Below are 15,165 nucleotides of genomic sequence, written 5' to 3'. Positions count from 1 at the left end.
ACGGACCAGATGTTCACCATCCGCCAGGTGTTGCAGAAATGCCGCGAATACAACGTGCCCACACATCACTTGTTCATCGATTTCAAATCGGCGTATGATACAATCGATCGAGAACAGCTATGGCAGATTATGCACGAATACGGATTCCCGGATAAACTGATACGGTTGATCAAGGCGACGATGGATCGAGTGATGTGCGTAGTTCGAGTATCAGGGACACTCTCGAGTCCCTTCGAAACTCGCAGAGGGTTACGGCAAGGTGATGGTCTTTCGTGCTTGCTGTTCAACATTGCTTTGGAGGGTGTAATAAGAAGAGCGGGGATAAACACGAGTGGGACGATTCTCACGAAGTCCGTTCAGCTGCTTGGTTTCGCCGATGATATTGATATAATTGCTCGTAAATTTGAGACGATGGCGGAAACGTACATCCGACTAAAGAGTGAAGCCAGGCGAATCGGATTAGTCATTAATGTGTCGAAGACAAAGTACATGATGGCAAAGGGCTCCAGGGAGGAATCACCGCGCCCGCCACCCCGAATTCATATCGACGGTGATGAAATCGAGGCGGTTGAAGAATTCGTGTACTTGGGCTCACTGGTGACCGACGACAACGACACCAGCAGAGAAATTCAGAGGCGCATTGTGGCAGGAAATCGTGCCTACTTTGGACTCCGCAGAACTCTACGATCGAATAAAGTTCGCCGTAACACGAAGTTAACCATCTACAAAACGTTGATTAGACCGGTCGTCCTCTATGGGCACGAAACATGGACCCTACGTGCAGAGGACCAACGCGCCCTTGGAGTTTTCGAACGGAAGGTGTTGCGTACCATCTACGGCGGAGTGCAGATGGAAGACGGGACTTGGAGAAGGCGAATGAACCACGAGCTGCATCAGCTGCTGAGAGAACCAACCATCGTCTATACCGCGAAAATCGGGAGGCTACGGTGGGCGGGTCACGTCATCAGGATGTCGGATAGCAACCCGACTAAAATGGTTCTCGAGAGTCATCCGACCGGTACAAGAAGACGTGGAGCGCAGCGAGCTAGGTGGGTCGACCAAGTGGAGGACGATCTGCGGACCCTACGCAGAGTGCGGAACTGGAGGCAAACAGCCATGGACCGAGTGGAATGGAGGCGGCTACTATGTACAGCAGAGGCCACCCCGGCTGTTCCCAGAACAAAGAGGCTTCTCCCGAAGTCTTTAGCAGATCGCAAACTCGGTAGTTGGTGCGTATACAGCTTTAAGCTACAAATTTATTAGCAAATTAGTTTTAGTTTTAGCTCATTCATGTAAGACTTACACATTTCGGTGAGCCTAATCTCGAAGAGATTTTTACTGTCTTGCCTTAGTTTTCGCCTACGCTGCCTATCTGTGATATTTAATTTTAAGGTTAGATTTAGTATCTAATAGAATATATCGAACTCACTGTGATAATCACCAACTGTGATACTGTTTAGGTTTAAGTTCAGTTTGATTTTAACGTTAGCTTATAAGTTCAGCTGTAAATAGTTTAAAGAAATAATAAATTCAAGTATTCTCCTATAAGTTTTCACATTGTCACGTACTCGCATGCCCTTTCACCACGTTTACAAAGAACAAGTGACAATTTTCGCTTCTGTATGTCATTCGGTTGGCTGACATTCCCACGGATGACATAACAGCCTGTCGGGAGCTACACCGTTCAGTTACGGTTACACCGCGGGGCAGTGCTGGCAGCAACATCCTCCCCCCCGTAACACTGGCCACTGGTCCCAGTTTTACCACCTGACTCAACCTCCAACACGGCCAATTTCGATACCGGTCTACGCAATAACCCCCTCGCAGTCTGAATAACAGCTTGCCGAACTCTTCCGTCTTTAGCAGTTATGACTTCCTTCACTCGTCCACGAGTCCATCCGTTCCTCCGGGTATCGTCCACTATGAGTACCAGATCTCCTACGGCTACGGGCCTAACTTCTCCAAACCACTTCATCCGCTTCGTCAACATCGGGAGGTATTCCCGAATCCATCGCTTCCAAAAAATGTCGAGTTGGTGTTGTATTAGCGTCCAGGAGTTCTTCACCGCAGTTGCCGGGTCACTGAATGGAACTGCAGGTTGGCGAACACCTCTGGAACTTCCGAGGAGGAAATGATTAGGTGTAAGCGATTCTCCTTCTGCAGCATCCAGAGGCAAGTAGGTGAGTGGTCTGCTGTTCACAATCCCTTCGGCTTCGACGGCCAACGTTTCCAGGCCTTCGTCGTCCAGCTTCCGGTCACTGTTATAGGTCGATTCCATGGCAGACTTTATTGAACGCACCATCCTTTCCCAAGCACCGCCCATGTGAGGTGCTCCGGGAGGTATGAAGTGCCATTTGGTTTCTGCGTTGGTGAATGTCGCTGCCAAATCGCCGTGTAATAACTTCAATTGTTCTTTCAATAGACGCTCGGCACCCAGAAAATTAGTACCGTTATCAGTATATACTTCGGCCGGTGCTCCACGACGGCAGACAAAACGCCGAACGCACTTTACGCATGAAGGCGTAGATAGACTGTGAGCAACCTCAACATGGACGGCACGAGTAGTTAGACACGTGAATAGGCAGATCCAACGTTTAGCGGAGCTTCTCCCAACTTTCACCATCAACGGACCTAAGAAATCGATACCGGTGTATGTAAATGGGCGAGTGAATGACGACAAACGGGCAACTGGTAGTGGAGCCATTCGCGGGATTTTAGGGGTCGTTTTCAATATTTTACAAAACTGACATTCGGCGGCCACTTGCTTCACTACTGTTCTTAATTTGAAGATGTAGTAAAACTGACGAATCTCGTTCACCACAGTTTCTGCGTTACCGTGTCGGAATGTTCGATGAAAATCGTCCACCACAAGCTTCGTCACTGGATGCGTTCTTGGTAGAATAATCGGAAACCTCGCATCAAACGCCGCATGTGGAGCGGCGCCAATTCTTCCATCGACGCGTAGCACTCCCCACTCATCAACTGTTGGAGTCAACTGATATAATCTGCTTGTCCTGGGAAGCTCGATTGGTCCTTTCGAAAACAGAGCCATCTCATCTGGGTACTCTTGATACTGCACGATCCGCATTAAAGAATTCTTCGCTTTCTTCATTTCATCTTGGCTCAAATACAACAGCTGTAGCTGCTCTCCTCGACGTCTACGTCTACAATTATCTACGAAACGATGGACATATGCCATCGCACCTAGCAGTCGTCTCCACTTCGAGAAACGGGTGAAGTCCAATATACTCTGCTGATCGATCGATTCTCGGATAACGAAACAAGGCCGCAGTTCCTCCTCCGGCTGAATCGAGTGATGTGTTTGCTTCGGCCAGTGTTCCTCGGAAAGTCGTAGAAACTCCGGACCTTGGAACCATTCGTCGCATACGTCAGGGCAAGCGTTTTTTCCCCATTTCGTTGCAGCGTCTGCCGGATTTAGCTTGCTGGGAACCCATCGCCATTCGTCCATGTCCGTCGCTGATAGTAGCTCTCCTATCCGACACGCCACATACTGCTTATATCAGCGATGATCAGCCCGTAGCCAGGCCAATACCGTTGCTGAATCGCTCCACAGAAATCGTTGCTTAACTTTGACACTATGACTGTCCTGCACGTAAGACAGCAAACGGCTACCCAGAACAGCAGCTTGCAACTCCAAGCGGGGAATTGAAAGAGGTTTTAGGGGGGCGACCTTTGTTTTCGCTGCAACTATCGTGCATTCTGGTTCCCCTTGGTCGTTTACAACTCGGAAATATGCCACGGCTGAGAAAGCGGCTTCGCTCGCATCGACGAAAACGTGCAACTGAAGTTGTTCATACTTCCGAACAGTCGCTCCCTTAAAATAGCATCGAGGAATACGTAGAGCTCCGATCTTGGGAAACTGACTGGTCCACCTTATCCAGCGATCGAAAATCTCCTCTGATACCGTCTCGTCCCACTGCAGTCCAGATCGCCACACATCCTGTAGAAGTATCTTGCCGTGAACTAGAAAAACACTCAGAAGACCCAATGGATCGAAGACTCCCATCAAGCATCTCAGGATTTGCCGCTTTGTAGGTCGTTTTTGACTGTCTATAACCAGTTGCACCTCCTCCTTCATCGTCATTGAGAAGCGAAGTTCGTCTTCCGCAGTCTGCCACAGCATTCCCAGAACCCGATCAGTACTATCAGCTGAGCTCAAACACAGGTTCTTAGTTGCCTTCGAATCCTCCTCGTTTAACCCACGCAGAACTTTGGAACTATTCGACAGCCAATTCCTAAGTTGAAAGCCTCCTTTCTGGTGTATCGATCGGATTTCGTTCGAGACCCGTTCTGCCTCTTCGTCATCTTCAAAACTGTCGAGATAATCATCCACGTAGTGGTTCTCCACGATTCCTTCGACCGCCCGTGGATAGGCGTCGGAGAACTCTTCGGCATTTTTGTTTTTAACGTATTGCGCCGACGCCGGCGAACAGGTGGACCCGAATGTTGCAACGTCCATAAGATAAATTCCTATCGGCTCCAGCGGGTCGTTGCGGAAAAGAAAACGTTGAGAATGGCGATCTGGCTCACGAATCTGTAACTGGTGAAACATCTCTTTGATGTCTGCGGAAACGCTCACCTTGAACTGACGAAAACGTGATAGAACTGCAGGAAGCGATGTCAGTTGATCCGGACCTTTGAGTAGCATAGAGTTGAGGGACATTCCGTCCACTTTAGCGGCTGCGTCCCATATGAGCCGAACTTTGCCCGGCTTTCGTGGGTTTGTTACTACTCCCAAGGGCAAGTACCACACGCGTTTCGGATCTGAATGCGCTAACTCTTCTCTTGTCGCTCTATGTGCATATCCTTTCAGCTGGTATTCCAATATCTGTTTCTTCAGATTCGCCGCCAAATCTGGATCTCGTAGCATCTTGCGTTCCAAACACTCAAACCTTTTCACCGCCATGTTGTAACTGTCTGGAAACTCGACAACGTCATACTTCCACAGTAGACCTGTTTCAAACCGTTCGCCGACACGAATAGTCGTTTCTTCTAAAATCCTTCTAGCCCGCTTATCTTCTTCGGATTCCAGCATCACCTGTGGCTGCACTCCTGCATCTTCCATCGTGAAATAATCTTTCACTATGTTGTGCAATTCTTGGTCGCTAGAGCATTCGCACGCGTGGTAGTTCAGAGAGTGTGTTGCCTCCTTACCACATCCTCCGAAGATACACCATCCCAGTCGGGTTTTTGCTGCAATAGGTTCGCCTTCCTTCCCTTCTCTTACTTTGAGCGGGACCGTTAGACTTGCATTGTTGACTCCTATCAACAGCCGAGGAACTGCTTTATTGTAGCTAACTACCGGCAAACCCTTCAGATATCGGTAGTGTTGCGATAATTCACCGTAGTCGAGGCTTTGTATTGGCAAAGACAGCTCTTCAACAGTCCGGACGTCATTGAGGGAGAATTCTTGTTGACTGCTCGCTCCTTTGACTGTGACTCGTACATGCTTTGACTCCGACTCGATTCTGGTGACGTTACCTGTCCACTTCAGGCACAACGGTCTCTTCGATCCATCGATACCGAGCTGCTCCACCAGACTGTTTTCAATGAGCGATAGATCTGACCCGTCATCTAAGAATGCGAAGGTTTCGATAGATGTTTGTGACCCGGAAATGATCACAGGAACAATGCGGAATAGAAGTTCTTGTTTATACTGTCGATGCATGTGATTCTGTACTGTCGACAGTTGTGACGAAGACTGAGGCCTAGCGTTGGATTGATTAGAATGCAACAGCGGATGATGGCGATAATGGCATCCTTCCATCACGCACTGCATTGCATTCTTGCAACTCCTTCTTCCATGGGCGTTTAGGCAACTCCGGCACAATCCATTATTCTGCGCGAACTTCCACCGGTCGTCTACCGTATATGCTTTGAAGACTGAACACGCTGCCACGTGATGGCCTGTCTTCTTACAGCAAGCACATACTCGTTCCCTCTCTTGCACTGGTTCACGGATTTCACTTGATTCACTGGTGTGTGCGTTTATCGCCCCCTTCTGTTTCGCTTTATGCTGACCGTCGCTGCTTCCGCCAGTGTACATGGCTACTCTGCTGACCGCTGTGATGACTCCTAGCATGAAGTCACCGAACGCCTTCAAGTTGACCACCGGATGCTGTTGCATGTAATCCGCCCACTGCATTTTAGTATGAACAGGCAGCTTTTCCACTAGCTCCATCAGTAATGTTGGATTAGATAGATGTTCTCGCTGATCCGCGGCTTCTAGATGGTCGCACAGGCTGCGCACAGCCATGCCGAAGTCGATGATGGTCTCCAATTTCTCTGCTTTTGGTGCTGGAACACTGCGTACCTTCTGGAGCAGAGCGTTTATCAGTAATTCAGGACGTCCATACAGCAAACGAAGAGTATCAATCACTTGAGGCACTGATTCTGGGAGTAACAACCGACTTTTGACAGATTCATACGCGGGCCCTTTCAAACAGCGTTGAAGTCGCGCGAGGTTTTCAGCACTGTTGAAACCACAGGCCAATGAACTATTCATGAAGCTACTGATGAATATTGGCCAATCAGCTGGGTCGCCCGAAAAAGTCGGAAGATCCTTTGACATCACTTGACGAGCGGCTAACTGCGAGGGAGAGGGGGTTAATTGATCTACGAGCGGCAGTCCCGACGAAGGGGGAACTTGACCAGCGTGTAGAACCGGATTCACTTGTGGCAAATGGCCAACTTGCGGCAGTCCCGACGGAAGGGGAACCTGGCCGATGGATAGAACCGGATTTACTCGTGGCAAACAGCCAACATTGTATAGTCCCGACGAGGGGGGAACTACTTGGCCGGTCGATAGAACCGGATTAACATGTGACCAACGGTCAACATTCGGCAGTCCCGCAGGTGGGGGAACTAATCCGGAAGATATCATCGGATTTGCCGGTGGCGTTATGCCGACACTTATTCCTGATGGCAAAGGAGTGTTTGTTCCGTATACACGGGAAGAAGAAACCATGGCTGACGGCGCCAGGCTTCCGAACTGTTTCGTAATGTGTTGGAGGGAGTGTTCATATTTCGATGGTATGGGTTGATCAATAATGGGATCATGAAGTGGCTTACCTTGTTGTGCTACGGGGAACTCATGGGGAAGGGTTTTACTTATCTCATGTTGTTTCGAAACCGCTTTAGATATCGCTCCGCTGTGCAGCTACTGGTCCCTCTTTGCCTGAACTGGATCCGGAAGGTTGAGCGCTTTCTCCGTTGAATTCAACGATGGCTTGTGGAAGCTGCACCCTGGTTGTCCTGCTGCTATGACAGTGTTACACTGATCTCCCTGGAGAATCCTTTCCGGAACCTGCTCGCCTCCACCAGCATTAGTTTGAAGCAGCGGGTCCTGCCCCTCTACAGACTGTTTTGAAGTGATGGTGTTCGACGGATGCGCTGGTTGCATCAAATTGCATTCTCTCGAGTAGGTTTGCGAAGCTGTAGGAGCTACTGTAGGGTCTACCGGAGTACCCACTGGCGGAAGACCATGAGCGCCATCGGACTGCTCCGCGCATTTCTGTTGCCACTGCTTCACTTTATCTAGGCTTGTTCGTCGGCTGATCCTACTCCTGTTGCTGCTGGTTTCATCGAGTTCATTCAGCTCCTCCTCCAGAAGCTTGTATTTTTCGGCCAGATGTCGCTGCTCCATCGCTTGTTGTTCTTCCAGCTGCTGCTTCTTCAGAGCCAATCGGGCCGCTCTCACGCTTGACGTCGTCGTCCGGGAAGATACACTCATCGGCAAACAATGACTGCAAGTCCACGATCGATTTGCCACCGACGCTGTGACTTCGGCACACGCCATATGCCACCATCCACTACATTGATCGCATTGTACGCAATCATCGATCGTCTCCGGGCGATCGCAGCACATACAGTCGGTCGTCTGATTATTCACCGGTGTCGCCGGATTAGATTTATTGGCTGACTGATCTGGGTTAGTCATGGCGAAATTTCTTAAAGATTTGTTCCCAGAACAAAGAGGCTTCTCCCGAAGTCTTTAGCAGATCGCAAACTCGGTAGTTGGTGCGTATACAGCTTTAAGCTACAAATTTATTAGCAAATTAGTTTTAGTTTTAGCTCATTCATGTAAGACTTACAAATTTCGGTGAGCCTAATCTCGAAGAGATTTTTACTGTCTTGCCTTAGTTTTCGCCTACGCTGCCTATCTGTGATATTTAATTTTAAGGTTAGATTTAGTATCTAATAGAATATATCGAACTCACTGTGATAATCACCAACTGTGATACTGTTTAGGTTTAAGTTCAGTTTGATTTTAACGTTAGCTTATAAGTTCAGCTGTAAATAGTTTAAAGAAATAATAAATTCAAGTATTCTCCTATAAGTTTTCACATTGTCACGTACTCGCATGCCCTTTCACCACGTTTACAAAGAACAAGTGACAATTTTCGCTTCTGTATGTCATTCGGTTGGCTGACATTCCCACGGATGACATAACAGCCTGTCGGGAGCTACACCGTTCAGTTACGGTTACACCGCGGGGCAGTGCTGGCAGCAACACCGGCCTTAGCCTGACCGGTAAGGTAAGTAAGTACATAAATTTAGGACAAAATTGTAACCACGGGTTACAAACAATCAAATCAATATCAACTTCCGATCGTCAATACTTAATCTGTACCCGGGACGAGTGCTTTAAGGTTAAAAAATGAACAAAGCTGCAAACATTTCACGTTGAGCCTCCCATTGAGCTCACTTCGCCGAATAATTGACTTCTGTCAGCCACCTCTGTGGCACGGTCAAATTCATTAATGCACCCACCACTCCATTTTGGCGTGTTCAAATTTAAATTGATTTCAACATCGCCATTATTAATCTTCTTTTTATGCCGCAGCGACATGTTGCCACTCAATGGAAAAATACAACCGCCCGCTCCCACACCCCGGCCGGGTAGGTGATTGGCTGTGACATCCCAGTCTAGGCCAGGTCAGGTGGATGGGGTACGCTCCGGTGGGCCGACAAATCAAGTGGCGGAAAGTTTCCACCTTGGGAATTTCATTCAACCAACACTGCGCTGCGCTGACTGACTGGGCACGAGCTGGCCTCATCCTTTTCCCACAGCGAGTTCCATCGTCGCTCGTCGGCAGGTTAGTGCTTTTGTCGCTGGGCTAATAGGCAATACCTAGTGTATGTATGGTAGTAGAAGCCAAAGCCAACGAAACCGGGAAATGAAAATTAAGTTTGAAAGGGTGTTAAATCACGCGAATTTAATTGACGTTTTTGTGTTAAACTTCAAATCGATTAAATTATGCATGCCACTCGGAGTCGGTTGGCGCTATCGCTATCGGTGCTCTTGTTGTTGTGATACATATAAACTACCTGTCGTGAGTATAGGCTCATAAATAAACAATCAAAAAGTTTTGCATTTGCGACTATATTTCGAAATCCTGATGGAGCCTTTGGTTTTCTGAGCAATTTTGCCCATGGCGGTATCTGCTACTCAGTAAACTTTTACATAGATTTGATGATTGTTTCAAAAGTGTGTCCAAACTTTTGACAGGTATTGTATGTTGCTTTTACAGAGCCCCAAAAGTTTTCATCACGGTGTTCTAATTATGTGGAGTTTCGATGGAAAACTAATCATTATCATGTTTGATTAGGCCATGTTGAAACTTCAAAGGGTCAAAAAGCTTCAATAAGCTACTGCTGTTGATCATTAGGATTAGATATTATTAAATTTTAATGTTCAAATGTTTGATATCCATGTACACAACAGAAACACGTGTTAGATGAGCAAACTGAGATTTTAAATAGCGAAAAAAGAAATCCACGTGTTCCAGTGGGAATCGGACCCACGATTCCCTATTTACTGGATGGGCGCTTATGCTTCCTTCAAGCTAAGGAGTCACTTGACTAACTCCTCCTCCTCTCCTCTCCTCTTCTTGGCGTAACGTCCTCACTGGGACAAAGCCTGCTTCTCAGCTTAGTGTTCTATGAGCACTTCCACAGTTTTTAACTGAGAGTTTCCTCTGCCAATGACCATTTTGCATGTGTATATCGTGTGGCAGGCACGAAGATACTCTATGCCCAAGGAAGTCAAGGAAATTTCTTTTACGAAAAGATCCTGGACCGACCGGGAATCGAACCCGTCACCCTCAGCATGGTCATGCTGAATACCCGTGCGTTTACCGCCTCGGCTATATGGGCCCTTTACTTGACTAACTCCGTTCCCCGCAGTTGCAGAAGTTGCAGAAACTCAAATCTACTAACGCGCGTGATTTTGCTTCTTTTCACAATTCAAAAAGACTTTAGGTCCAAAGCTGACGACAATTCAAAAATAAAATAATTTCTCTAACAAACTCACTAACTAACTAACTAACTAACTAACTAACTAACTAACTAACTAACTAACTAACTAACTAACTAACTAACTAACTAACTAACTAACTAACTAACTAACTAACTAACTAACTAACTAACTAACTAACTAACTAACTAACTAACTAACTAACTAACTAACTAACTAACTAACTAACTAACTAACTAACTAACTAACTAACTAACTAACTAACTAACTAACTAACTAACTAACTAACTAACTAACTAACTAACTAACTAACTAACTAACTAACTAACTAACTAACTAACTAACTAACTAACTAACTAACTAACTAACTAACTAACTAACTAACTAACTAACTAACTAACTAACTAACTAACTAACTAACTAACTAACTAACTAACTAACTAACTAACTAACTAACTAACTAACTAACTAACTAACTAACTAACTAACTAACTAACTAACTAACTAACTAACTAACTAACTAACTAACTAACTAACTAACTAACTAACTAACTAACTAACTAACTAACTAACTAACTAACTAACTAACTAACTAACTAACTAACTAACTAACTAACTAACTAACTAACTAACTAACTAACTAACTAACTAACTAACTAACTAACTAACTAACTAACTAACTAACTAACTAACTAACTAACTAACTAACTAACTAACTAACTAACTAACTAACTAACTAACTAACTAACTAACTAACTAACTAACTAACTAACTAACTAACTAACTAACTAACTAACTAACTAACTAACTAACTAACTAACTAACTAACTAACTAACTAACTAACTAACTAACTAACTAACTAACTAACTAACTAACTAACTAACTAACTAACTAACTAACTATCTAACTAACTAACTAACTAACTAACTAACTAACTAACTAACTAACTAACTAACTAACTAACTAACTAACTAACTAACTAACTAACTAACTAACTAACTAACTAACTAACTAACTAACTAACTAACTAACTAACTAACTAACTAACTAACTAACTAACTAACTAACTAACTAACTAACTAACTAACTAACTAACTAACTAACTAACTAACTAACTAACTAACTAACTAACTAACTAACTAACTAACTAACTAACTAACTAACTAACTAACTAACTAACTAACTAACTAACTAACTAACTAACTAACTAACTAACTAACTAACTAACTAACTAACTAACTAACTAACTAACTAACTAACTAACTAACTAACTAACTAACTAACTAACTAACTAACTAACTAACTAACTAACTAACTAACTAACTAACTAACTAACTAACTAACTAACTAACTAACTAACTAACTAACTAACTAACTAACTAACTAACTAACTAACTAACTAACTAACTAACTAACTAACTAACTAACTAACTAACTAACTAACTAACTAACTAACTAACTAACTAACTAACTAACTAACTAACTAACTAACTAACTAACTAACTAACTAACTAACTAACTAACTAACTAACTAACTAACTAACTAACTAACTAACTAACTAACTAACTAACTAACTAACTAACTAACTAACTAACTAACTAACTAACTAACTAACTAACTAACTAACTAACTAACTAACTAACTAACTAACTAACTAACTAACTAACTAACTAACAAACTAACTAACTAACTAACTAACTAACTAACTAACTAACTAACAAACTAACTAACAAACTAACTAACTAACTAACTAACTAACAAACTAACTAACAAACTAACTAACTAACTAACTAACTAACAAACTAACAAACTAACTAACAAACTAACTAACTAACTAACTAACTAACTAACTAACTAACTAACTAACTAACAAACTAACTAACAAACTAACTAACAAACTAACTAACTAACTAACTAACAAACTAACTACAAACTAACTAACTAACTAACTAACTAACTAACTAACTAACTAACTAACTAACAAACTAACAAACTAACTAACTAACTAACTAACTAACTAACTAACTAACTAACTAACAAACTAACTAACTAACTAACTAACTAACTAACTAACTAACTAACTGACTAACTAACTAACTAACTAACTAACTAACTAACTAACTAACTAACTAACTAACTAACTAACTAACTAACTAACTAACTAACTAACTAACTAACTAACTAACTAACTAACTAACTAACTAACTAACTAACTAACTAACTAACTAACTAACTAACTAACTAACTAACTAACTAACTAACTAACTAACTAACTAACTAACTAACTAACTAACTAACTAACTAACTAACTAACTAACTAACTAACTAACTAACTAACTAACTACTAACTAACTAACTAACTAACTAACTAACTAACTAACTAACTAACTAACTAACTAACTAACTAACTAACTAACTAACTAACTAACTAACTAACTAACTAACTAACTAACTAACTAACTAACTAACTAACTAACTAACTAACTAACTAACTAACTAACTAACTAACTAACTAACTAACTAACTAACTAACTAACTAACTAACTAACTAACTAACTAACTAACTAACTAACTAACTAACTAACTAACTAACTAACTAACTAACTAACTAACTAACTAACTAACTAACTAACTAAACTAACTAACTAACTAACTAACTAACTAACTAACTAACTAACTAACTAACTAACTAACTAACTAACTAACTAACTAACTAACTAACTAACTAACTAACTAACTAACTAACTAACTAACTAACTAACTAACTAACTAACTAACTAACTAACTAACTAACTAACTAACTAACTAACTAACTAACTAACTAACTAACTAACTAACTAACTAACTAACTAACTAACTAACTAACTAACTAACTAACTAACTAACTAACTAACTAACTAACTAACTAACTAACTAACTAACTAACTAACTAACTAACTAACTAACTAACTAACTAACTAACTAACTAACTAACTAACTAACTAACTAACTAACTAACTAACTAACTAACTAACTAACTAACTAACTAACTAACTAACTAACTAACTAACTAACTAACTAACTAACTAACTAACTAACTACTAACTAACTAACTAACTAACTAACTAACTAACTAACTAACTAACTAACTAACTAACTAACTAACTAACTAACTAACTAACTAACTAACTAACTAACTAACTAACTAACTAACTAACTAACTAACTAACTAACTAACTAACTAACTAACTAACTAACTAACTAACTAACTAACTAACTAACTAACTAACTAACTAACTAACAACTAACTAACTAACTAACTAACTAACTAACTAACTAACTAACTAACTAACTAACTAACTAACTAACTAACTAACTAACTAACTACTAACTAACTAACTAACTAACTAACTAACTAACTAACTAACTAACTAACTAACTAACTAACTAACTAACTAACTAACTAACTAACTAACTAACTAACTAACTAACTAACTACTAACTAACTAACTAACTAACTAACTAACTAACTAACTAACTAACTAACTAACTAACTAACTAACTAACTAACTAACTAACTAACTAACTAACTAACTAACTAACTAACTAACTAACTAACTAACTAACTAACTAACTAACTAACTAACTAACTAACTAACTAACTAACTAACTAACTAACTAACTAACTAACTAACTAACTAACTAACTAACTAACTAACTAACTAACTAACTAACTAACTAACTAACTAACTAACTAACTAACTAACTAACTAACAACTAACTAACTAACTAACTAACTAACAACTAACTAACTAACTAACTAACTAACTAACTAACTAACTAACTAACTAACTAACTAACTAACTAACTAACTAACTAACTAACTAACTAACTAACTAACTAACTAACTAACTAACTAACTAACTACTAACTAACTAACTAACTAACTAACTAACTAACTAACTAACTAACTAACTAACTAACTAACTAACTAACTAACTAACTAACTAACTAACTAACTAACTAACTAACTAACTAACTAACTAACTAACTAACTAACTAACTAACTAACTAACTAACTAACTAACTAACTAACTAACTAACTAACTAACTAACTAACTAACTAACTAACTAACTAACTAACTAACTAACTAACTAACTAACTAACTAACTACTAACTAACTAACTAACTAACTAACTAACTAACTAACTAACTAACTAACTAACTAACTAACTAACTAACTAACTAACTAACTAACTAACTAACTAACTAACTAACTAACTAACTAACTAACTAACTAACTAACTAACTAACTAACTAACTAACTAACTAACTAACTAACTACTAACTAACTAACTAACTAACTAACTAACTAACTAACTAACTAACTAACTAACTAACTAACTAACTAACTAACTAACTAACTAACTAACTAACTAACTAACTAACTAACTAACTAACTAACTAACTAACTAACTAACTAACTAACTAACTAACTAACTAACTAACTAACTAACTAACTAACTAACTAACTAACTAACTAACTAACTAACTAACTAACTAACTAACTAACTAACTAACTAACTAACTAACTAACTAACTAACTAACTAACTAACTAACTAACTAACTAACTAACTAACTAACTAACTAACTAACTAACTAACTAACTAACTAACTAACTAACTAACTAACTAACTAACTAACTAACTAACTAACTAACTAACTAACTAACTAACTAACTAACTAACTAACTAACTAACTACTAACTAACTAACTAACTAACTAACTAACTAACTAACTAACTAACTAACTAACTAACTAACTAACTAACTAACTAACTAACTAACTAACTAACTAACTAACTAACTAACTAACTAACTAACTAACTAACTAACTAACTAAC

The 15,165-nt window shown here is 40.6% G+C and overlaps 1 protein-coding gene across 1 annotated transcript; it reads right to left on the bottom strand.

Moving 5' to 3' along the window:
* Positions 1–1,161: 1,161 nt before the first annotated feature.
* Positions 1,162–3,469, bottom strand: LOC134292190 (uncharacterized). The gene is made up of 2 exons (XM_062861097.1): positions 1,304–3,469; positions 1,162–1,248 (listed from the first exon to the last, which is right to left on the bottom strand). Exon 1 carries the CDS (start codon positions 3,467–3,469, stop codon positions 1,685–1,687), a length of 1,785 nt encoding a protein of 594 aa, XP_062717081.1. The 3' UTR covers positions 1,162–1,248; positions 1,304–1,684.
* Between the last annotated feature and the right edge of the window lie 11,696 nt (positions 3,470–15,165).

This window comes from Aedes albopictus, chromosome 3, assembly GCF_035046485.1.
Source record: "Aedes albopictus strain Foshan chromosome 3, AalbF5, whole genome shotgun sequence".
NCBI classification, from domain to species: Eukaryota; Metazoa; Arthropoda; class Insecta; order Diptera; family Culicidae; genus Aedes; species Aedes albopictus.
Note: the sequence above shows the minus strand (reverse complement) of the source record. Positions and strands in the feature narration are given on the sequence as shown.

Coding starts and splice junctions, on each gene's coding strand:
- LOC134292190 (XM_062861097.1), bottom strand. CDS start 3,469: ATGGACGAATGGCGATGGGTTCCCAGCAAGCTAAATCCGGCAGACGCT.